Below are 22,604 nucleotides of genomic sequence, written 5' to 3' on the forward strand. Positions count from 1 at the left end.
CGATGCATATTTTAAACACATATTGAGAGCACGGCACTTGATCATCACTAAGTGCTGTATTTATCCATCGAAGACAAAGCCATCAGAATTTTCTTCATGAAAATCCGACGCTCGCTGTCGCCAAAAGCCGATTGCGCGGGGAGGGCTGAGCCGCTCTAATTCAAGCTGCTCTGACTTTGACGCATTTTTTGAAGCGAAAGAAAAATGCAAAAGCAAAAGTCTCTATTTTTCGCATAATTTGGCTGTCGTAAGGTGATGAATATAAGCTCACTGGTACAAAAAGAAGCCTCCGGAAGAGGAAGAATTAAAATTTTTGAAGGATTTTGAACATCTGTGCTTCTAAGGGCTTAAGAAAATGCCATAATCATTCCTCGCCAGGCGGATATAATAACACATTGAAAAAGGTCGTATGCACGTGACTATGCATGTTAAACACGGTGCGAAAATGTTTTCACTATATTTTGAAGTCGAAAAGTAGAACGCGGAATTTGTTGAATTCAAAATAACACGCTTTTTTGAAAGGCTAAGTATCAATAAATGCCTCAATTCATTACGGATTTTTCCTAAAAAGCCGCGCTCATCAATAATAAAAGCTTGATAAACTTGGCGCTCATACAAAATCACCATTAATTTTTCCCGAGAAAAAAAACTGCCCACCGAGCAGCTGCTAAATTACTAAGGTATTTATGCTCTACCGTAAATATGGACAGTAAGCGCGTGTGGAGCTGCTATCAATATTTGAGAAGGGGAAGAGCGGAAGTAGAATTTTCTATTTTGCAAATTTCGCATCTGAGCAAACACCAGCTGGCGCAAAGTGATAATCGGCTAATCGAACTGTCATTTATGCATTGTAAACTGTCATTTTCAACATCACCAGATGAAAAATTAGCTAAGAAACTTATCGAAAGCGAAAAGTCTTTGAACCCAAAAATATCTATTTCTCAACCACAAAGAAATAATTAGCTCCGAGCATACGGAAAATAGAAGCGCCCGAATTTCATCCTAATTATTCGCTCCTCAGTCCACTTTTGGCATTGACATTTGGCATGCTAAACATAAATTGCCCCAACACATAAGCCTCTCCAGCCAATATCGACAGTTGATTATAATACCGTATTCTCTCCAGAGACGCCGGCAATCAAAAATCAAAAGATTCTAATTTTCAACTCTCTTTTTCTCAGCTCCAACTAAGGGCGTGATGAAAAAGCTGGATATTTTCAAGAAAACATGCATAAAACTAAGTGTAACAGAGGCAACGCCACTATGATTTTTCCCGAGCCGCCGGAGCGTCGGGAAAATAGATCAGAAAATGCAAAATAGTATTGTCGAAAATAGAAATCAACTTGTTTCAAAAACAATCTGAATCCCTTTTCTTACAGTTTTTCTTTTAGTTTGCAGCACTTTCGCCCAGAAAACTCAATACACTTTGGAAAAGGGATCGACTGGTGATATCAGCTGTTCCTTCCCCGGCGATGTGACGCTGATCAACTTCAAACGCGACAAAGAAGTTCTATGGATCAAGTACGGCGATCAGAACCCTTTCTCAACGAGTAACAACCGCTTTCAATCAATCAGCTCCAGGCACGGGTCACGTGACCTCGCCGAAAAGGTCAATTTGAGGCAATGAGCTTACGCCATGTAATCAGAGAGATAATTAAAAAATATAAGCTCGCCAGGGTGAAAGATTAAGAAGCCGAGTATAGAAAATGAGATCGATACAGCTGGGCAACATCAGACATGCCCTGTGGCCGGAAAAAGGTCACGGGCAATTAAGGCACACTATCTTTGCCAAGGTCTTTTCACAGTTTCTTTACGGTAGTTTTCCTCCAAAAATGAACTTACGGCGACTTGCTTGAAGAATGAGGACTTTTTAATCAGGATGAAAAGTCCTCATTCTTCAATGATCTCGCTGAAAAACCGTAAAGGTTCATAGCTGTCCTAAAGACTTTTAATGTGGAGCAATGATCAAACAGTGTTCCTAATCAAAAATTCTGTTACCGTAAGCTACAGTAATCGATAGTCATTAGTTGATTAAAACGGCGGCTGCGCTCAAGGCAAGCACTCGGAAGAGAGGCATTAAGCTCATCGCCGCGTATCGAGCGGCTCATCCGAGCGGAGCCGTTTAATTTATAAAAAGATCTTCTTGTATTTATTCTAAATCTGAAATATAAAATAATCTGAATCTATTTTTTGATTCAAAGATGGGCGGATAAAATCGGCTGGGCAAAGTGCCCATCTTCCACTTTTAGAAGAAAAAATATAAATATAGAAAAATATGCCGAGCGTATGGGCTGTATATGTAGCATACGGGCGAGTGGATGATCCTTTTCTTAAGGATCTACACTTCGATTATAGCAGACTCTGCTCTCAGACGAGGTAGCACCTGGCTAAGGGTGCGCCTCCCCACCGTTCTCATGGAACATAATGTTCATATTACAGTAGCTCAGGAAAGCGAAAAACATATGTTCGTAAATTTCTCTTTCGGTTTTCTTTTCATCTGCGATTAAAGAAAAAAACTTGGGCACTTAGATGCTTGACAATAAAATCGTTTGTAATCCGGCGATAACCAAATATTGTGACCTCAAAACAAGCTCCAGTTCGAAACTCGACTTACGTATCAACTCGGTGCAGCTGGAGGATGAAAATGTTTATGCTTGTGAAAATCAGCGTGGAGAAGGATACGATATTCATTTAACTGTCACAGGTACTTCGAATTCTCGATCTTTAAAAAATCCTTCAAGGGACTGACTAGAGCTTGAATAGAATTCTAAGCTGCAGCTGGGTTTATCCTCCCTGTAGTAGAATATTCAGCTGTTGGGTAACAGAATTTTCTACCAAAATTCGATTCAACTTCTGGCCTAAGTTTATGTCAGGCGGCGAGTGAATTAAAATAATATTTGGCGAAAAGTGAAAACTAGCTTCTGGCGTTGAACACCGCATCAGCTGGCAGCTTTGCGTTAGTTCCAATCACGTGGAAAAAAAAGAAGGGACTGACCGGTTAGCAGCAGGTGCGGCGACGACCGGGAGGGACCTTTGACAACGTGTTTAGTGTCAACTTAGGCTGTAATGGGTTATCTTATGTAACTAATTTGTGAGAAAAAATATCATGCTTGATAAGAAGCTGCCCAGATTTTTAAAGCCCTTATCTTTGGTGCATTGAATTTTGGTTATAAACAGCATTTTGAGAAAAAGTCAGGGAAAGGGATGGATAAACAAACTGTGATATTTATACTATCCTTCCGCAAGAGTGGGATTGTGTTAACCGCTGCTCTAGAAGTTTTGCGGGTAAATAGACGCGTTCTAGCGCTGATAGAATTGCTTCAAAGATTGATGAAAATTTGGAATGCCACGAGAGTTTAATGGCTGAAAACTTTAATAAGGGGATCCACATCAATCACCAATTTTCTTGTGCACATTTCTTCTAGTGCTAAGATAGTGACGCCCTTATTTTTTGCTTTGTGAAGCCTTCTTCGCCATCATTATTCAATTTTCATAAGTCAGTTTTAAATCCCTTCCCTCTAAAATATCCTAAAGCGCAACGATCCTTGATTTACGATACGAAAGGATTTGCTATGATTATCTTGGTGATAAGCAAAGATGGTGACTTAAAATTTAAGTGAAACCGGAGGTGACAATAGAAGAGGCATCCTCACTCGTTGTGAATAGTGGAGAGGAGTTGCAAATCGGAACTTGTCGCGCTTCCGGAGCCAAACCGCGCCCGCAAATCCAGTGGATCGACGATACGGGAAGAGTTTACCCGGCAAATGAAGATGCTACGTAAGTTATTCAGAATAACTTATTCTGCGAAAAGGGGCTTGCTAGGGAGTGTTTCGAAGAAAAAGGGTTGAAAGAGCAACTTTGGAAAGGAAAAAAGTTTGCTGTAACCAGGATTCGAACCTGGGTTGTCACGGCCACAACGTGAAGTACTAACCACTATACGATTACAGCTCTGACAGGCGACCTCAAAAAATCATTTATCAAAAAATTTTACGAGGTCACTAATTTTTCTGTTTGAGTACTTTTTTGCGTCAACTTTACAGATTTTTTCTGATTGCCCAATTAAAAAATTCCAACCTCAATTAATCATGTTCCAACACAGTCGATCGCCGATATCTGTGACTCACGGGGTCAGTTTTTCAAGTATCGCTGGTTTTTCGGCTGTACCGCAGGTAGCAGATTCAGATAGGACACGCTGTGGTCGATGTTGGTTTAGTGAATCTCCAAATTGCTGGATTCGGAACACACTTTCCTTATCATTTCCTTATCAGCTCTGCTCATTACCTCAAATGTCCGAAATTCAACTATAATTTTAGCAAAAAAGGGAAGCTCATCGACGTTGAGAGCACCTTAATCATCCCCAATTCAAGCAAGGACCACCACGACCGTCGATTCTCCTGCAAGATTTCCCAATCAAACCAGGAAGTAGCCACTTTGGCTGTGGAAAAAAGCGTAAACGTCCGCTGGGCACCAGAAAATACCGACATTATCGGCGCTGAAGAGTTCCTGGAATTGAATGCAGCGGAAATTACCTGTCAAAGTAAGTGCTAATGTACTTAGTTACTGAAACAAACATTTTTGATTACAGGGCGGGTTAAATGTTTGCGTAGCTTTTTTATCAGTCAGATTTTTTCTTCTCAATTAAGATTTTCTAGTGATGGTTTTTTTTTGTTTATTTTTGGATGTTTTTTGATGCTGAATTTCGCTTTTTTCTGAGTAACGGGTTAAGATAAAATTTCTCTTCAAAAAACAATAATCCCGCTTCATAACCTGGATCAGACGTAAAAAACCTGGCATCATGATCCATAAATCCCCTTGAGAATAACGGTAGATATCGGTAAGATGTAACGCGTCCAGCCGGGCTCAGTCCCGAAATCCCACGCCGGCTAAGTACTTGTTTACGATGGCTTATCGCTATTTCTAGTCCGGCTCATTTTGATAAGTGGCCAGGTTCATCTCTAATTCCTCCTGTTTAGGCTCTTCAAATCCTGCTCCGACGTTTTCCTGGTCCGTTGTCGATGCAAATAAGACTCTTGAAACCGATTATGCTCACTGGACGATTTCAGGTAAAAGACTTTACCGGTTGTTTTCAAGTGTTATTCTTCTATGAGAGCTGTTTTACTCAACTATGCGACTTTTCATGTTTTTCCTTTCTTGATCCGCACTGCAAGATTAATCTAACCAGAGTAATGCCTTATGCAAATGAGTATTTTCAGAATAAACAAGAAAATTTTAATTTTAAGTCGGTAGAGCATCTGGTACTCGGGGAGACCTCGAGGGACCGGCTGGTCCTCGAATAGCCGCCTTTGGTGCCAACGGTTTTTGAAGAGCTCTTGAAAATTTTCTCGACGCTAATTGTTAAAATAAGCTTTATTAAAATATTCATTTTTCAATCGTATAAAAACAATTATAATTCCCTAACGCATAATTCGCCAATCCTGGCTTCTCCTGACATAGCCTTATTTTCCATCCTTTCTCCTTTGATCTGTATCAAGTACCGCGATAGTAGCTCTTCATCAATTTTTAAATTTTAGACGACGGCGCCACTCTCCGAACAAACAGCATTCTCGCATCCGACAACAGCGCTGGCTTCCGCTGCATCGCATCAAACGACTTGGCTGAAGAGGCCAAGGACTTTGTCCTCGCCGTCACCGGTAAGTTTGTGTGCCAGAGTGCAGTTTTTTTTCAACAGTTAGACTACCGTTTGGGTAGTAATGACTTACTGATAGTATTTTTTCAAGTGCCTCAGTTTTGTCTAATTTTTCGGTCCATAATAGCCGCTTGCGGCTTTTTCTAGCATCCTTTTTTCGTCTCTTGAACAAGTAAAGCTGAGCACAAGAAAAAATCTATCGTTGTCAATTTGTCGTGCGTAAACTAACATGTGTGTCCATAGAACGTCCTCCCGCGCCCTCTGAGTCCATTTCCGGTAAGTCCGCTTCATTCTCCAATCTTCGGCTTAGCCAGCCTCTATCTCGGCCCACCACGTCAGGAAGCATTGATCTGTACATAATTTCGGCGCCGTGAATTCGCGCGCCGGCGGGTTAAATTTAACCTTCGCGATAATTTCAAGCTTCGTTAGCTCGAACGCACTTGACGTTGACCCGCTTTTTGGTAAACAAAGGGCTTGTTGTGGCTTACACGCTAGAATTTAGTGTTATTATTATTTGGGGTACACTTCCGGCCGCAAGAAAATTCGCGGAATCGCTTCTTTGCGGTCCCGCACGGAGTTAACTTTATTAGCTCATCCCCTCGCGACACATTCTTGTTAACCAGTTGGTAAAAACAAATAACGATACAACAGGGGAATATTTTCAACTAAGGGCCTCGCATTTCTGTTTTCATTATCATTAAAAAATATTATCAAAGCCTTTTTGTAAGAAAACTCTTCTTTGGAGTTAAAGCAGTGATACCCTTATTGTCCAATTAAAAATATATTGGTCAATTAGCTCAGACGAGCTCTTAACGTGTAAGAGCTATAATCTGCTGTGAAGAAAAATTTTGGCAGAAGGAAAATGCTAATGTCGTGTAAATTTCTCGCCCCTATTGTTTTGGCGACAAACGATTTTCAGGGGGATGCAAATTGTAATCCCCGGATTATCCCGCACACTTTTTTGGGTCATCGTGTGAGAGACAGAAATTCAGCCAGAAACCTGCTGTTTCGAGGTCCCGTAAAGACCCTGCTAAGGCGCCAAAAGACCTTTGTCTCAGCCGGCGTGAAAGGAAGATTTTCTCACGCTTCTCTCAAGGGCGCTTTTGATAAGTCTTATCGGAAAAATTACGGAAATGTGATACCGAGACTCTTAAAAATGATCGAAAATGGCAATTTTCTATGCGGCCCTTTAGGAGGAGAAAATTCTACATTTCGGAAAAAATACGTGCTGGTGAATTCTGAGCCAAAAAAGCTAAAAACCAGAAAAAGGGATGAGCCACGGAAATGTCATCGAGCGTAATCTGCGCGAACATGGCGATGTCATGCTCAACGACTTCCGCCTCTAATTTGTACGAATTAGGGTGAAGCACTTTTGGTTGACCCGCAAAAAAACTGGGCAAGGGAAAAAATTTCACAAAATACCAAATTTTGCAATTGACTGGAGACGGGACGGGTTCCACGAGGATTGAGCGCCGTAAAATGTCAATTTTCTCGAGCCTAATTTCAAGGAACTTCCTATTTTGAATATCCAAGCTAAGGGTCTCCCTAAAATTTTTGGCTCCATGGGCTCTGAAATTGACCATCCAAGATAGAGTGTTGACGCCAGGCAAAACGTCTAGCAGACTTTTAAAAGCCCTTGGAATTCGATATTTACGCATACTTCTAGCCCAAACCCACAAGAAAAAGTATTCGCGGCGGATTGTTGTAAGATCAAAGTGGGCTATTGAAATTGTGGGAATGTAGCTGTCAGTTTTCGAATTAAATTGTCCAATTTTGTGCTTGTCGTTTGAGGCGCTGCCAATTTTCCCGGATGGTGCGCTCTCTTTATTTTTTCGTTTTCACTTTCAAGCACCTAATTTTCGCGCCACTGAAGAGCGCCGCACACGTTCCAATTAGTGCGCAATAATTACGTACATTTTGCGAAAATGAAAAGTCCACCGCCGGTAATTTTCGTCGTGCAGGCCCTTATTCTTATCTAGAGCGGCAATTATTGGTTTTAAAAGTTTTTAGACTAGTACTGATGAAAATTTAATCAGAGCCTAACAAACTGAATAGAACACACTAAAAGCATGTTTATTTAATATTTAGAAGTAGATATATTCATACAAATACTTTTCTATTTTTAAATAACCGATGAAATGTTCATTGAAAAAATCCGCGTTCTCCTCCATGATTTCAATAAAATTTTGGGGATTTTTCTGTAAACGATTTTTTTCGCGACAAGGCTTTATTTATGACGAGAAAAATATATGCGACCCTTTTGAATGTAACTGTATTTCCACCTGATCAGGACAGAATGAAGCGAAATAATTAAAAACAGTCTGACGCGCATTTTAATGATTGTTCTTTTTTCATCTGAAAAGCATCAAAACAGGCCCTGATTTATTAATTCATCGTTTTACCTCACTAATTTGTCAGAAGGAGAGACCTAAATGTTCTGTTTTAGATTCGATCAGCGGAGGAGCAGCTAAAAATGCGATGGTCTATTCTATTGCTGCTGTAATTTGCATTGTGCTGTTAATCGCCTTCTGTATTGTTTTGAAGAGGACATGCATAACCAAAAAAGGTAAGAGTCCCTCAATTAGATAATGGTTAATCTTTCAATATTCAAATTTTAACCTTTTGTTTCAGAAGTCTACAAAACTGAAGACAAGGAGGAGCGAGACTCCCTCGCCGACGCAGAACTCGAAGCTGGGAACAAGAAAGAATACTTTATGTAATTCCAAGATGACATTTTTAAAAAAAATACTGAACTACTTTTTTGTAAACTAACTGCCTCGACTGGTGCTTGGAGCAACCAGCGTTGATACAATTATTTTTTTTAAAAGGATAAAAATTATTGACCTGCAAAACGAAGTTGTTTTGTAAAGAGCTTTTCTTCAACGCTTTATTACTGTACATATTTGACACACTCGCTTACTTGCTATTTATTCGTTGTGTAGATAATTTAATAAACCGTGTATTTAGACCTGCTTATGTTGTTTATCTCTTGCGCAAGATGTAGTGGCTTTCAAAGTTTCACGCTTGAATTTTTATTGTCAGTTGAAAAAATTTGTACATATTTAGATTTCACTTCTTTGCCGCCATAGCTCTTCTTTGAGCAGGTGATGCTGAAGTCTGAGGATTTGCGACGGCTTTTCTTTGAAGAGCTGGAGAATTGTAAGGACTTGATTTCGGACTTGCTCGAGGGCTGGCATGGGGAGAGATTCGGCTCATCGCAGACTTGTTCCACTTCACGCCGAGGAAAGAATTGCTTGAAGTGGTTTTTGGTTTTGAAGAAGTAATTTGGATTCCTTTCATTGAAGTTCTGGTCTCGGTCATTTTTCGTTTTTTTTTTCTATTTAAAAGATTCTTGAAATTTCTTTTGGTGGAAAAACCGGGACGCGGGTTGCTTATATTCACTAGAACAAATGCGTCATGCACACGAGAATCTCGACATGATTTAATATTCATTATGGTCTTCCATGATTGCAAATATCAAACTCGCCCGCGTGAGCGTCAACAACGTAAACGACCTTGAAAACTATACCAGACCCACTCACTCTAACAAGTTTTGATTTTAAGTTTTTTTTTTGGAAATTTTCAGCCTGATCAGCTGACGTAAACATATAGTCATAAGAGCACCTATTTTAGGCGGATTCAGCTCTGTTGAAAAATATGGAACTGATTACATCTACTGCATAGACATCATTTCATTAAGTGTTTTGTCGAGCTTCTCGGAGATTGATCGGTAGTTCATCTTTTCGTTCATAAGAGCCTCGAGGAGACCATCGATGGAAGACTCAAGCTTGTCGACGGATCGTTCAGCAAACTCTGCTCGGGTATCCTGAGTTTTGAATTCTTCCTGTAGGCGGGCGATCTTGCTTTCGAACTTTTCTTCCTCCTCGCCGTTCTTGATTGTGATGGCTTCGGTTTCCTTGACCTTTGCTTCCATTTCTCGGATCTGAGTCTCGAGTTCCCTGGCTAGCAATAAAATGTCACTAGAAAAGCAGTGGATTCTCATGAAACTAAAGCACGCGTAAATCTTTATTGAGGCGACCTTCAGCGCGGTTAATTCAGAACGGGCTTACCTTTAGTTTCAAATTCTTCAGCTCGCTCGATGACTCGCTCCAAATCGCCCTCGACGACTTTGAGTTTTCGTGAGGCATCTTCGAACTTTTGGTTGGAAATTTTAGCCACTTCATTGGCTTCTTCGAGCTGAGTCTCCATCTGCTCGAGAGACTCTTCAGCGGCGAAAGATCGCGCTTCACCGGCTTTTCGCGCATCTTCGTTTTCCTGCCCAGAAGACTCGATAGTTTTGCACTTTTCGATGTTCTCCTGAAGTCGCTCCTTGTTTCGCATGGTTTCTTCCTCGAGGAGAGCAAGTCTTCGTTTCAGAGCGCCGGCCTGCAATTCGGCATCGACGGCTTCCTTAAATTTATTGGCAAGATTCACCTCTATGATTTCGAAATTCTAGATATCAAAGATGGAGGTCTTCTTATGTTGAATCTGAGATTTTATAACAAGTGCCTTTCGACAGTCTTTATCGACCCTTCCACGATTTGAATGTCAAATCGAAGCTGTTCAGATAAGCCCACTAGTCCAAAAATGACCCGAGATAAGAAAGACAAGTCAATGGAAAAGGCTTTTCCAACTAATAAAATTTACCTTATCAGCAAGCTCAAGCTTCTCGGCTGTGTCCTTGGTGACCGAGATGGTGATATCAAGGTCATCCTCCACTTTGGCGATCTTTCGCTGGATTTCGGAGACTTCTTTTTCGAACTTAGCGGCGGATTTCTCGAACTCTTGAGCTTCGCCTTCGAGAGAATTGGCCCGATTAGTGGCGGCTTCCTTCTCCTTGACCATGGTATCCATCTTGTGCTTGATCGACTCCATTTTGGGAAAGTGGTGATTTTATATTTGACAACAAAGAACCTAAAATAATTTGTTAAATACTATAATGTTACTTTTGTATAAATATTTTTTTTTTATTTTTTTGACGAAAATTTTCAAAACTTTTAGTTTATTTCTCCACATACACCTTCTTTCTTTTGGATTAATGACGATTAAAAATTGAATAAATAAATCTCTGACAAACCTCGGTTAGCAACGCTGTGGCTGAGTGAGAATTGATTTCAGTTCTTTTCGACGGTGGCTGGTTCCTACCTCCTCCTAAGTGTTACATTTATGGCGGAGGCTCGGCTCTGTAAAAGCACGCCCCATGCGTGCAGCAGTAAACGCAGGATTTAAATCTAATAAAGTTCACAGTCAATAAGCGACGAAACTAGTCTGTTCGAGTATGAACGGGTTAATATACAAGAGCAACTGAGAATTCCTTTCAATTTATTCATCGCAGTAACAAATGATCTTTTACAGATCTTTTGAGTTCGGCTTCGGAATTTTCGATAGATCCAATGGTGGAGGAGGAGGGCGTTTTTGGTGACTGATTCTTGGAAGAGGCTGCTTTTCGATGGTTACACGAGTACTGTGTCTAGATACTCGAGCAGGAGGTGGTGGACGATCGTACATAACATTGCTTCATGAGGATTATAGAACCATTAGCTCTTAGTGAAAATTCAAGCTCAACGAAATCTTTTTTAATCCCTTCACTTGATCTTTGGGAATAAGGACCAATATTAGGATGAAGCTGGCTCGCCCTGGACATTGCACTCGGCCTTGCACTCAAGCCAGTGGAGATTAAATTACTGATCCGTTGTCCAGCGCTTTCGGGAATTCGAAGGAGTTCCTCTTCTGAGGCTTTTTCTATCTCGCTCTAAAAATTTATTCTAAAATATAAAAATGATAAATAAATGCAGCATTACATCTTCAGTAAAGGAATACATCCAAAGATATCTTTGGAAAAGTCCGAGCATAAGCATTTCGATGATGACCAGCTTTTAAAGCTTAAAATTTTCAACAAATAAATCAAGCAACAAGAAATTTTGAGCTATCCTGATTATGAAGCAGAGTTCCACGGACAGATCCAGAAAGGGGGTAAACGCACTGAAGTGTGCACAGTCCAATGACAAGGGGTTGAACATTGATGATGATAAGACTGAGCCGAAAATTGAAGAATTTTTCTCTAATCATAAACATGCTTCCCACATCTTGCAAGTTCTCCGACAAAATTGCGAGGCAAAAAACACCCATGGCAGTGCTGAAAAGATTGATAAAAAGTGACATCAGTCCTATGATAGTCGAATCTGAGATCGGCTTACGAGTGACAGACTTTTGACTCTCCTAAGTAACGGAGCGAAATAATTACTGGATCATCACGTTTTGCAAGCCGCCGCCTAAGCCCTCGGCCAGCAGTAGAACAGAGACCAGAGTCAGTCCAGCGCGAATAAGAGGTGGCTAAATCCAGTTACATCCTCTAGTTTTGGCGACAATCGATCAGCCCACCTGGTAGGCGCCCCACCACAGATTTGAGAACCACGCCCGGTTGCTCCGCTGCAGAGGAAAGCAACAACAACAGAATCGGCAGATAAACACTTGGATTACGGTTCAACACAGTTTTTAGACACCGATAATCATTTTCTTGCGAACCTAACCTTGCATCGTCCATTTTTTCTTTTTCACCACTTTTAGAAAATTCTCGAATCCTTCGAAATAATCAAAAATCAGGTTGAAGAGTCCATTCATTGAAAAAGCAAACGTCATTACTCGGATAAAATCCAAGTAAAGCTAAAAGTTTTGAAAATTTTACGATGAAAACTTTACATTTAATCTTGGCGCAATGCAAATAATAAGTGCCAGGACAGATGAGACCGGAGGAACGAGCAGAATTGAATGAATGAAGCCCAGTCTCTTCGTATTTTTGAGGCTTAGTCCTTTACCAGGCTCAATTCTTTTTAGTATTTGTGATGTCTGACTGTTTTTCGAGTAAATAAGTGATAGATTGCATAGTCAATTGAGAAAGTTTCACAGAAAGAGCCAGAGAACAAAGCTTTTAGATAAGCCTTTTAGAATATAATCTCCATTGCTAGAGCGTTAAAAATGCATAAATTAAAATTTGTGTGTTCTATTTTTCCCTTTGATGTTGCTTTCACGCGAGCCTTTGGTTTCCGAAATGTAGTAGTAGATCGAGATAAAATTGAAAATCGTGAAAGACATGAGAACAACGCTGACCACTAAAAGCGCAAACTCTCCAGATTCATTGGAACGGACCATGATAACGGACGAAGGTGCTCCAATGGCACAGTATTGCACTAAAAGGAAATTTCGAGGGAAACTTTCACGTTTTCACTGTAATTATCACGACTTTTTCGACCGCACATCGTAACGGTCCTGAGAACGTGAGTCGACTTCTTTCTCTTCTTACCTCGATCGGGAGGTATCTGAGCACGAACTATTGGATCTCTAAGCGACATTTTCTCTACTAAAAATTTAAAAACGACTTCTGTATTTTTCATTTGATATGACAAGAGCTTAAATTCTCCGGGATTTTACAAGCGTAGGATTGAAAGGAATCGACAAACATGGAAATTGTAAAAACTTAATCATGCATTTTTTCTTCGATGATTCGTTTTTTCTTTGCAATTCTTTAGATGAGAAAAAAAACTGCAGGAACTTCGTAAGGTTGAGTGAGATACTTTGCGCTGAGTAAGAAAGTCAATGTTCCATCTCGGAATGCTCGGTACAGCATAGCAGAGATTCTTATTCCGAGAGAGGATGCGATCCGGAGCGAATTTGCGATAGCGCGGCAGCGGAAATACTTAACTTCTAGGGTCAAAATATGAATCCTCCTTCCCTCGAATTCAAGAATATCTGACACGCTATAGAGGAGCTGCCTGCTTCCCAAATTGATAAAACAGCGTCCACTTTTTGCGAAGCATTGATTGATCTCAAAAGTGCTTAGTTAGCTCACAAACCCAGACAAGCAGAATTAGAAGACATGCTTTGCGAGGCAGAGCAAGTCAGAGCAGGTGCTCGATCCACTGGGCACTCCCAACGCCGCGGTTTCCGCTGGATGTAATCTTTTCGCGCGGCCGGCACCACATGCCAAATACGAAATTTGCTTATTTCCACGTTTGCCAGACAACCCAGACTAGACCCATCATTTTGAACCTAGAATTCTCTCGAAAAACCAAAACATCGGCAATAACCTTGTCAAAACGAAGCTTATTAAGATGAAATTTTGACTAGATCGATAAAAAAAACTCGTTTCTTATTGGCTCTTTGCTAATTTTATGTTTTTTGATTCGCTTATCTGGGATAGCTTGCACCAGCTAATTAAGCAAATTGAACTTCAAAAAAGAACCCCTCAAAATTCAAGAACCAAAAAGCGCGAAAAATTACGTGTACTCTTCACCAAGACATTAGTAGTTAAAATTGGAAAGAAGCCGCAATACTAACGGGCGACGTAGTTCACTCACTCCGCACTTTAAGCTGCCGTTTGCTGCAGTTTTCCGCAAATCGCGACAGCGAGACGTTCCTGTGGGTGTCGAGATGTGTTAATCATTTGGATTTTTGATGAAGGTGGCAGGAAATTATTCAAATCGAGGAACACGCGCCGCTTTTCAAAGAATCTCTCCAGCTTCCAGCTCAAGTTCATTTCACCCACAATCGGCCGATTAAAATCTTTATTCTAAACCAATTTCAACAAATTGCTCGACAGCCTGTGTAAAAAACCTGAGGCAGGGTCTAAAAGATCTTCAATGAAAGCCCTTTTATAAACCCTTTATTCAGCCATCGCCATCTAAAAAAGTGCTTCAATAATCAACCAAAGAATCAACGTCATCATCCTTTAAAATTAATCTGTATCGAGTTTACCGGTAATCGGCATTAGAATCATCTCTTACTGGAGCCGTCTTTCTTTACTTTTTGAACTTCCGTTACGTAAGACTCGGAAGTCGCAGTTGAACGAAATTGTCAGTCTTCAGACTTGAAGTTGCATGTTTGTCCGGGAAAGAGTGCTGGCTGACTCATGGGCGAAGGAAAAACAAGTAACTTTGTAAATTACTTATTCAAAATGAATTGAAGCTGATTGAGCGGGCTAAAAAATCACCTGCGGTAATCAAATCGTGGTGAGAGCGAGATTCAAAATTAAAATTTTCCGTGATGAAATAAATCGACTTACACTTTGTCGATCCGTGCGTTTAGAAATCCACCGGGTTTTTATACATGTCCATACTTTTTCTAGGTTGATGACCTCTTACGGCCGAGGAAAACCAGAAGAATGAAGTTAGCGGGATGGTTGAACCGGAATATATTAATCCGACCACGCACCTTGTGATGGCGGCCAAGTCGCATGATTTCTAAACCGACCCCCCTGATCAACCAGAGATCCACGACATCTCATGCATTATTTTACATCTGGCTGTTAATTCATGCCCCAACCATTCAGACGGATTAACGTAGGCAGTCCCCCTAAGTCCCGTATCAAACCGGCCTCGTCATTACAGGTTTTACTGTTCATTTAACAAGTTTGCACACGACACTTTCATCAATCAACCGATCGGGGAAGTAATTATAAAACCCGACTTTTGTTGACTTATCATAGTGACACCCTTACTAAAACCCTACTTGAAACCTTCATTTTTTGAATAAGAAAATGTAAAATTTTCTCCTAAAAAGTTCCACGGTAAAATTCTTTCGTGGAGCAGTTATTTTTCGCTGCCAATCTACAAAGTACTTTCGCGCCTGGCATCTGAGCAAGAAAGAGGCATTCTCTTCAACCAAAATACGCCTTCTAAAGATGAAATCGTCGAATTCCAGCGAAATGAACGGCCGCTTTTGAATTATGATACGTTATGATTTTCAATTCGAAACTTTGAAAATATTTTCTCAAATACAATTTTTCCGCGAAAATCACGTGCGAAATGTTTTGATTCTCACAGCGTTCAGTCAAAACATAATTATCCGATTTACTTATCATCAAAGAACACTTCAAAAGCTTACGTCTTGAGGCGATTAATAGAACTTCAAGGTGAGCTCATCTTTTTGAAAAACAAAAACTTTTCGTCGAAAATCAAAAAGAATTCGCTGCGAACAGGATTCGAACCTGCGCGGGGAGACCCCAAGAGATTTCTAATCTCTCGCCTTAACCACTCGGCCATCGCAGCTGATAACAGGCCCGCAGGCGTGTTTCAACAGTTTTTTTGAATTTAGAAGAAGATAGTGTCAAAAATTATGACGAGAAGACTCTCAGAGTCATGACACATGAGTATTAAATTGATTGAAGTAAGAAAGTCTGCTTCATTGAACCGAATTAATAAAAGAACAAAATATGGTACTTTCAAGAGCAAAATTAGCATAGATGGCTTACAAGAAAGAGCTTATTTTACCCTGAAAAATTACTATTGATAAGAAGAAGTGCAATTTTATCACGAGAAAATATTCGACCTGTATATCAAGATACTCCTCTGATCGCCCTTTTTGTTAACCCGTAATTTTCACCCGCCTTTTTGGAAACTCGTCTTTTTCAGCGAAAGTTTTGACAAGACTGGAAACTACTGATAACAAATTTAGCGATAGCAATTTTTTCACGGTACAAAAACGAAAGTGAGTGGAGGAAATTTTAAACGAAAATTATCGAGTACCGGAAGAATGAACAGTTCACTCAGTTTTTTTCGGCCCCAAATTAGCTTTCGCTGGAACCTGTCATTTGTCGGTTGAGTTTTGATTGACAGAAATTGAGGCGGTAGTTTGCGTGGGGTTTTGTATTCATCTTCTTTTCACGTTTCTACGATTTCGTTTAGGGGCAAAAGGGAAAAGCCAGTATGAGAAAATCTGATGAAACACGCCTGGGGGCAGATCATCAGCTGCGATGGCCGAGTGGTTAAGGCGAGAGATTAGAAATCTCTTGGGGTCTCCCCGCGCAGGTTCGAATCCTGTTCGCAGCGAATTCTTTTGAACCATCCTTTTATGCGCTTTTCTCCAACTTCGACCCTTTCTGTTAACACGCAATTACCAGCTTTGAAAATGAATGGGCTACAGTTGTTTTTGGCGCTGTACTCAGCACATTGACTCGGCCAATTTGCATTTTTGGGCGCTAACGAAACTACGACATTAATTTTACACGACTCTTGGCAGACGACGCCTCTAAAGCTCTCATGAATTCGCTGCTTGAAGGAATTCCATTCCATTCATTCGTTCAACCTTTTTATGACTCAATCAGAAAAAGGCTTATCTAATATTCCTGAGCGCGGTAACATTTGTAGAAAACCTGAGTCAGGGTCTGAAAGCTCTTAAAAGAATAGCGGCTTAGATCATTCAGACCCTGACTCAGGTTTTCTACACAGGTTACCGAGCCTGGCCCTCTGTAACCTTGGCAAAACTCTCAATGATTCTATCACTCTGGATCGTCAAGAAAAAGAAGTATTTTCCACTTGGAAAAGTCACGACTGACACAACCCAAGTTTTCAAGTTTGTCATTTCGCGATTTTCGAAGTTTTTCTCAAGTTCCGTCAACACAGCACGTGTCCAGCACGTTCTCATAAGCCTTCTAAATATGAAAAAGCATCTAGCTTGCGGAAAAAATGCATTCTGGCGGCGCAGGGTTAAGTAGAAAGGATTTCCGAGCATTTGAAGAATTTATATGAGTACTCGAGCTTTTGCGAAATTCAATTAGCTTCTGACGCGATTTTGGAAAGTAGAACTCTTTCAACTGATTGTTACAGGTCCATGTAATGCCTTACCGTATATAATATACAGTATATAATATACTACTGTATATTCATCTCTATCTTTGAGAAACCAAGTCTAAGATGAACAAAAATGGCGTTTCTTGGCTAGAAATGCGTGAAATCAAAGAACATGTTTAAAAATTTTGAAAGTCTTCCAAACATTCGATGTTCTTTTGTCACCCTTTTTCTCTTAGAGAAAGAAGCTACAGAAGAGTGATGAAATGTCCACGCAGAGCACTCAGACTGGAAATGCGTAGTATTGTGGCTAACACACGATCTTTGAAAGTGGTTCACAGAAAAGTGGATGAAATTTTTGAAATCGGAGGGAGTGTGTCGGTTGCCCAAATTGAAGGTCACCCGATCCAAGCTCCAACTCTAGGGTACTTTAAATTATGACGCGCTGGGATTAGCTGACGTTCGCGAAAACGCGGATGACGGGTTCGGAAAGGCGCAACAGTAAGTAAGAGTTGACTTTGGCTGAGTGTGGATGTTTGCGCATTACTTCCACTCGGCTCGTTAGTAATCGCGATTGGCAGGTTCCAACCAAACGTGGCGGAGTAGGATGCACCTGTGCCCAAATGCGAGTATTATCTTCCGCCACAGTTACACGTTACTCCTCCTTCATTTGCATTGAAAAACGCCAGAACAAGGCCCTTTCCATGATAACCCCGCTCTTTCTAATGATCTTCATTTTTTCTCAACTTGCAAGTAGACTTGATCAAAAATGGGTTGAGAATGGCGACTCGATCGGTGATAACTTGGACTTTTTTACGGATTTTAGATTCTACCAAATCACCCAGCACTAGAAAAAGACAAAAAGGTTCGCTGCGAACAGGATTCGAACCTGCGCGGGGAGACCCCAAGAGATTTCTAATCTCTCGCCTTAACCACTCGGCCATCGCAGCTTATCAGCATGCTTGTCGGTGGTAGTTATATTCGCTCATTATTGGTCAACTGCTAGAACCAATCAGATCTTATACTGCCTACGCGGTCGCTTCTTTGTTGGTTTTTATTGGTCATTCCTTGAAAAGCGCTGATTTCCTCGTTAAACTAGACGGAAATCAATGTGATTTTCAAATGGTTGAAAAAACACTAAAATTTAAGATCAGTTTCTAAAATCGCCCTAAAGTTCTAAAAGCTGTGACGTTACATAAAACCTCCTTCAGAATTGATAAAGCGCGTTCAACAGCAATAAGCTATCATTTTCTACCGTGTTTTTAGCGTATCGAATAGCCTGAAAGTGTCATCATTTTCGTTGTAATGGAAAGATTAATCACTTTCTAAAAACATCTTCTTGCATCATGACGATCGGAATTCTCAGTTGTCAGGTCAACCGATCGCCGGCGCAACTTCTGCAGGCATCCTCAACATGAGCATGATCGATCGATCTACTCATTACCAAACTCGAAAGAAAGCAACAACGTGCCGCTAGCAAGGGCCAAACAGTCACTTCCGACCCAGCCTTGCTCGATTAATTCACTTAGACAGCGATTACGAGTCGTAATTTACGACAGCAGAAAATGATGGAAGGCTGTAATCAGTGACAAAGTGGACTTTGATAAATCGAATGAAATATTCGTCTGGACTCTCAGAATTTCAGGGATCACTTGAATCAGCATTGACTCATAAAGCTCTTTTTAAAAGTGGATCATTATTAATGGTCATGAGATAATTTTAAGAATAAAAAATTAAGGGGTCAATAGGTTAACTCCTAGAAGAAAAAAGTGTCGTGAAATAGGCTTAACAAAGTCACCCCCTTAAGTCTTTAGGCCAAGAATCCGTGTCTAAATTCTCGATTCGGATGTTCTGTTTTTGATCATCTTTGTTTCAGAAGCACATCCAATCGAAAAAATCTGAAAATTGAACTAACCCCTCTTCACCCCTCACGCAACTGCTTGACAAACTAGTGCGATAAAACAACAGTCATCAAAAAGAATAGGCTTGAGCCGAGTTTATCAGTGAGTTTAATAACACTCTTGCGTCAGTCCCTTACACAGACGGAGGAAGCCGCTCATCACTTTCTAGCTGCAGTGACATTTGTACACGACTCCGGACACCAGCTCCGACCGCAAATGGTACTTATATCAGTCATTGTTTTCTTCTAACAGCAGCGTTAGAATGTTTGAAGAAAATCCGCCATAACAACAAATTCTCCTTTGACGAGTACGAATTGATTCTATTTCCATGCTCAGCCTAGCATAGAAATAAGTCTTAGCTCGCTGGCAGACAAATTGAAGGACAATAACTAATTAATACTACTAAACGGAGCATTATCAATATTAACAGATGGCGAAAACAACTATAAAAACGCATCGCTTCCATCACTTTTCTACTAGATTTCTGTTTCTCAAATATGAACATTTTCAACTTCCTTCTGATTTGCTTCACTTATGCTTATGCCAAATCTATGTGGGAAATAACTGATACTCTTTGCAAAGAAAAAGGTAAAAACCCCGATTTCCAACCCTAGTCCTAGACCACAAGTTTGAAAGCCTTCTCCTATCCCTTGTACAATTTTCAGATATGAAAGAAAAATGCGCTGAAATCTTCGAAAAACGAAGAAAAAGAGCTTACTTTGGTTTTGGAGTGCTCAAAGATCTACTTGCTCCTACTCATGATCAGCCTGATTACTCGGAATAAAGTTCAAATATCGGTATAATTTCGCTTTGTTTAGAATTCTTTAATGTAATAATTATGGTTCTATCATATTCTCAAGAAAACTCTAAACGGCAAACGCATGGTCACGTATAACTACATGCTATTTATGTGAAAAGCGATTACTGTTGCGATTTCGAGCTCCTTCGATTGTTGCGGTAATGGGACTTTGATTTGGCGTTTTGGCGAACTTGTGGGAATTCGAGCGCAGCTCAACCAGCCCAATTGAGCCAAAGTTTGCAGAAATTAGCGCTTATTATGGAGTAACGTTCCGTTGGAATGCTTCAGTTACAAGATAATCGCAGCATAAAGGGCTAAGACACAGCTGCTGCCATCGTCGTCTTCGTGAGGAAAAACGTATTCAAGTTCAGTTTCAAGAACTGAAAAAAGACTTGAGATTCTTCGTATTAAAAGCTGCCATTCATTGATGTAAATTTCATGAGTGCAGAACAAGCAAGGAAAAAACGTGGATCCCCTAACGTTATCAGATCGTCATCTCTAATTTCACAAAGAAATCGAAGCCAGGACGGGCCCCAACGTGACTGGACCGCTCGCTCAATCAAAACGGATACTCTCCGTGCTCTAGTGTCTCTGAAGAGCTTCCTGGACGCGATATAATCAATGCACCAGTCCACATCATCGAGTTTAACTTATGATAAAAAGCACGCGCTAGAATTTGCCAAATTCGCTCACGTCTAAAACTGAACGGTGGGTTAAGTAGGGCTGTATTATACGTTGGATTCAAGTTCAAGCGCTTGCCTTGACCTTTTTCGTGGATTTCGCGGGGCTTCTGTATATTTTATCCGGAGCAGAGAAAATCGTACACCTGAACTGATCTAGTAAATTTGGCTGTTAGACTCGCAGAAATGGGAAAATGCTCTCCCGCGTCTTATTTTTCAAGCAACTGTACTTCGCGTGACTAATTTTCATTCGTAAGAATTGTGTATCGTTTCTTACAAAACTGGTCCTAGCTCGATATCCAACGGAAATGAGCGCCCCTCTATCATGTTGTGGGTTGTTTCTTTTTCTATAAGTGGCGCGAGAGGTTTTCATAAGGGGCAATTGGGCCCGTTTCTTTATATTTTCTAAGCGGTTCTTTTCTAGGCTTACTCTCTGAAGCGCTCTCTCTCTCTTCTCTTTCGCTACAGTAGATGCAGACTAAAAGGCTGTTCGGCTATTTCATAACGACAAATCGACAATTTAACGGCATCTATCTTGGGGCTGCTGGCTCAGAGGTTCAAGCAGGATCTTGTCAAACATGCTCATCCCTTCTTAATTACTCCACCCTGATTAAAATTTCAGACTCTAGAAAGATCTCATCACGTGAATGCAGATCTTATTCGTCGGTCTTCTACGACACTGTATAAAACAGTTCGAGCCGGATAAGAATTAACTCTCAGGCGGAAATCATTATTAAAGATGTCCTTAAAATAGTCTCTGAAAAGAGCCACGAAGTTTCAATCAAATACTTTTTTATTATGAACAGCAATAAATCGGTTCCGGGAGAGCACGTTGGCTTTTAGCTGATAAATCGGTGAGTAGTGTCTTGCTGGCACAATTGCTCGACGGATTTTGACAGGAGTGAGCGGTGATAAACTTGAGGCTGTTTTGAAAACATCGAAAATGCCCCGATGGGAGATAACGATAGCTAATTTGGAATATAAGCAAATTAATAACTTATTTGTGAATGAGAGTTTTGAATTGACACAGGGGGTCTGGATGATAAGAATCAATCAGTAGCTAGAATCGTTCAGTAAAGTTTCATGATATTTTTCTTCTCAAAGGAGACAGTACAGACCGGGCACTTCATGCTTGAAATTCAGACAAGAGCTTCCGAACTGGTGGCCGCAAGTATTCAAGCAAGCATGTCTATGACCAGAGGTATCGTAATCTTCCATACAAATAACGCATTCTTTTGAAGAATCTGGCTCTCTCTCTGTTTCTGATTGAGACTTTTGGCAGGCAAGTATTTTATCCATTTGCTCCTCCAAAAATTTCAAATCGGTCTGAGCTCTACCACACTGTATTGCCGCGGCATTTAAAATTTCTGTGATGCGCGCTTTCTCGTCTGTATAAAGTTTTATGAGAAGATTCTGTGCTCGGAATCCTCTCACAAGGTACTCTCTAGTAAATACTGTTTTTCCAAGAACCCGGTCGCTTCCATCCGGATTGAGTAGGACTTGTCGAAAATGCCTTCATTCAGCGAATAGAGCGATTATATTATCGTGCTTGACTATCATGTCTTGATGTTCTTTATGTAGATTTGACAGTATTCTATGATCATGTTTAAGAAGAGCGAAGTCCAATAACAAGGATTTAATCTCTTCTTTTTTCTTGCCGTCGTTAATTGTCTGTTCAATTCCTTTCAACAAGTTTATTTTTTGCTCGATATTATCGCTCATATTTATATAAAAAGAATAATGCATATATGGGAAAGAAATTTATTCCTTGTTTATATTTCGCAGGATCTTGTTTAAATTAAATGAAAACACGAAGAAGACGACAAACATTACATGCCAAGCCTTATAAAATCTACAGAAATCACAAGTCCACAGGAATCGAGCGGTGAATCAGCGGTGCGCGCTAAAATTCTTGGTGGCGCGGTCAGCGAGCGTTTTTTGGCGTCGTGGCGAAGGGGCGCTGCCGCGCTCGTCCGCCGATTTCACGATTTCGACAAGTCGGAGAATTACTTCTCT

The 22,604-nt window shown here is 40.5% G+C and overlaps 2 protein-coding genes, 1 long non-coding RNA gene and 4 other non-coding genes across 7 annotated transcripts; 2 read left to right on the plus strand and 5 right to left on the minus strand.

Annotated features, from left to right (window-relative positions):
* The first annotated feature begins 702 nt into the window (after window positions 1-702).
* On the plus strand, window positions 703-8,615 carry LOC145698189 (poliovirus receptor-like). Its single transcript, XM_081775390.1, has 10 exons — window positions 703-709; window positions 1,380-1,581; window positions 2,592-2,704; window positions 3,618-3,777; window positions 4,314-4,537; window positions 4,974-5,063; window positions 5,532-5,651; window positions 5,891-5,923; window positions 8,094-8,213; window positions 8,279-8,615. The coding sequence occupies exons 1-10, from the start codon at window positions 703-705 to the stop codon at window positions 8,365-8,367; spliced, it is 1,158 nt and encodes a 385-aa protein (XP_081631516.1). The 3' UTR covers window positions 8,368-8,615.
* TRNAH-GUG (transfer RNA histidin (anticodon GUG)) lies at window positions 3,877-3,948 on the minus strand. The gene has a single exon. It is a non-coding gene; the product is annotated as a tRNA-His (tRNA).
* Window positions 8,616-9,297: 682 nt separating the features above from the next.
* LOC145697162 (tropomyosin-like) lies at window positions 9,298-10,557 on the minus strand. Its single transcript, XM_081774323.1, has 3 exons — window positions 10,295-10,557; window positions 9,718-10,057; window positions 9,298-9,610 (listed from the first exon to the last, which is right to left on the minus strand). The coding sequence occupies exons 1-3, from the start codon at window positions 10,520-10,522 to the stop codon at window positions 9,321-9,323; spliced, it is 858 nt and encodes a 285-aa protein (XP_081630449.1). The 5' UTR covers window positions 10,523-10,557; the 3' UTR covers window positions 9,298-9,320.
* Window positions 10,558-11,919: 1,362 nt separating this feature from the next.
* LOC145700221 (uncharacterized) lies at window positions 11,920-12,460 on the minus strand. Its single transcript, XR_014134175.1, has 4 exons — window positions 12,347-12,460; window positions 12,178-12,310; window positions 12,029-12,117; window positions 11,920-11,980 (listed from the first exon to the last, which is right to left on the minus strand). It is a non-coding gene; the product is annotated as an uncharacterized LOC145700221 (long non-coding RNA).
* Window positions 12,461-15,608: 3,148 nt separating this feature from the next.
* Window positions 15,609-15,690, minus strand: TRNAS-AGA (transfer RNA serine (anticodon AGA)). Its single transcript has one exon. It is a non-coding gene; the product is annotated as a tRNA-Ser (tRNA).
* Window positions 15,691-16,388: 698 nt separating this feature from the next.
* TRNAS-AGA (transfer RNA serine (anticodon AGA)) lies at window positions 16,389-16,470 on the plus strand. Its single transcript has one exon. It is a non-coding gene; the product is annotated as a tRNA-Ser (tRNA).
* Window positions 16,471-18,076: 1,606 nt separating this feature from the next.
* On the minus strand, window positions 18,077-18,158 carry TRNAS-AGA (transfer RNA serine (anticodon AGA)). The gene has a single exon. It is a non-coding gene; the product is annotated as a tRNA-Ser (tRNA).
* Between the last annotated feature and the right edge of the window lie 4,446 nt (window positions 18,159-22,604).

Source organism: Oikopleura dioica, chromosome 2, assembly GCF_907165135.1.
Source record: "Oikopleura dioica chromosome 2, OKI2018_I68_1.0, whole genome shotgun sequence".
Classification (NCBI taxonomy): Eukaryota; Metazoa; Chordata; class Appendicularia; order Copelata; family Oikopleuridae; genus Oikopleura; species Oikopleura dioica.

What these genes read in the sequence shown, in the direction of transcription:
- LOC145698189 (XM_081775390.1), top strand. An exon ending in TGCTCACTGGACGATTTCAG is followed by an intron (nt 5,064 to 5,531) that starts GTAAAAGACTTT and finishes TTTAAATTTTAG; the next exon opens with ACGACGGCGCCACTCTCCGA. An exon ending in GACATGCATAACCAAAAAAG is followed by an intron (nt 8,214 to 8,278) that starts GTAAGAGTCCCT and finishes CTTTTGTTTCAG; the next exon opens with AAGTCTACAAAACTGAAGAC.
- LOC145697162 (XM_081774323.1), bottom strand. Translation starts at nt 10,522, where the DNA reads ATGGAGTCGATCAAGCACAAGATGGATACCATGGTCAAGGAGAAGGAA. An exon ending in AGCTTGAGCTTGCTGATAAG is followed by an intron (nt 10,058 to 10,294) that starts GTAAATTTTATT and finishes AATAAATTTAAG; the next exon opens with GAAGCCGTCGATGCCGAATT. An exon ending in TGAAGAATTTGAAACTAAAG is followed by an intron (nt 9,611 to 9,717) that starts GTAAGCCCGTTC and finishes TTTTATTGCTAG; the next exon opens with CCAGGGAACTCGAGACTCAG.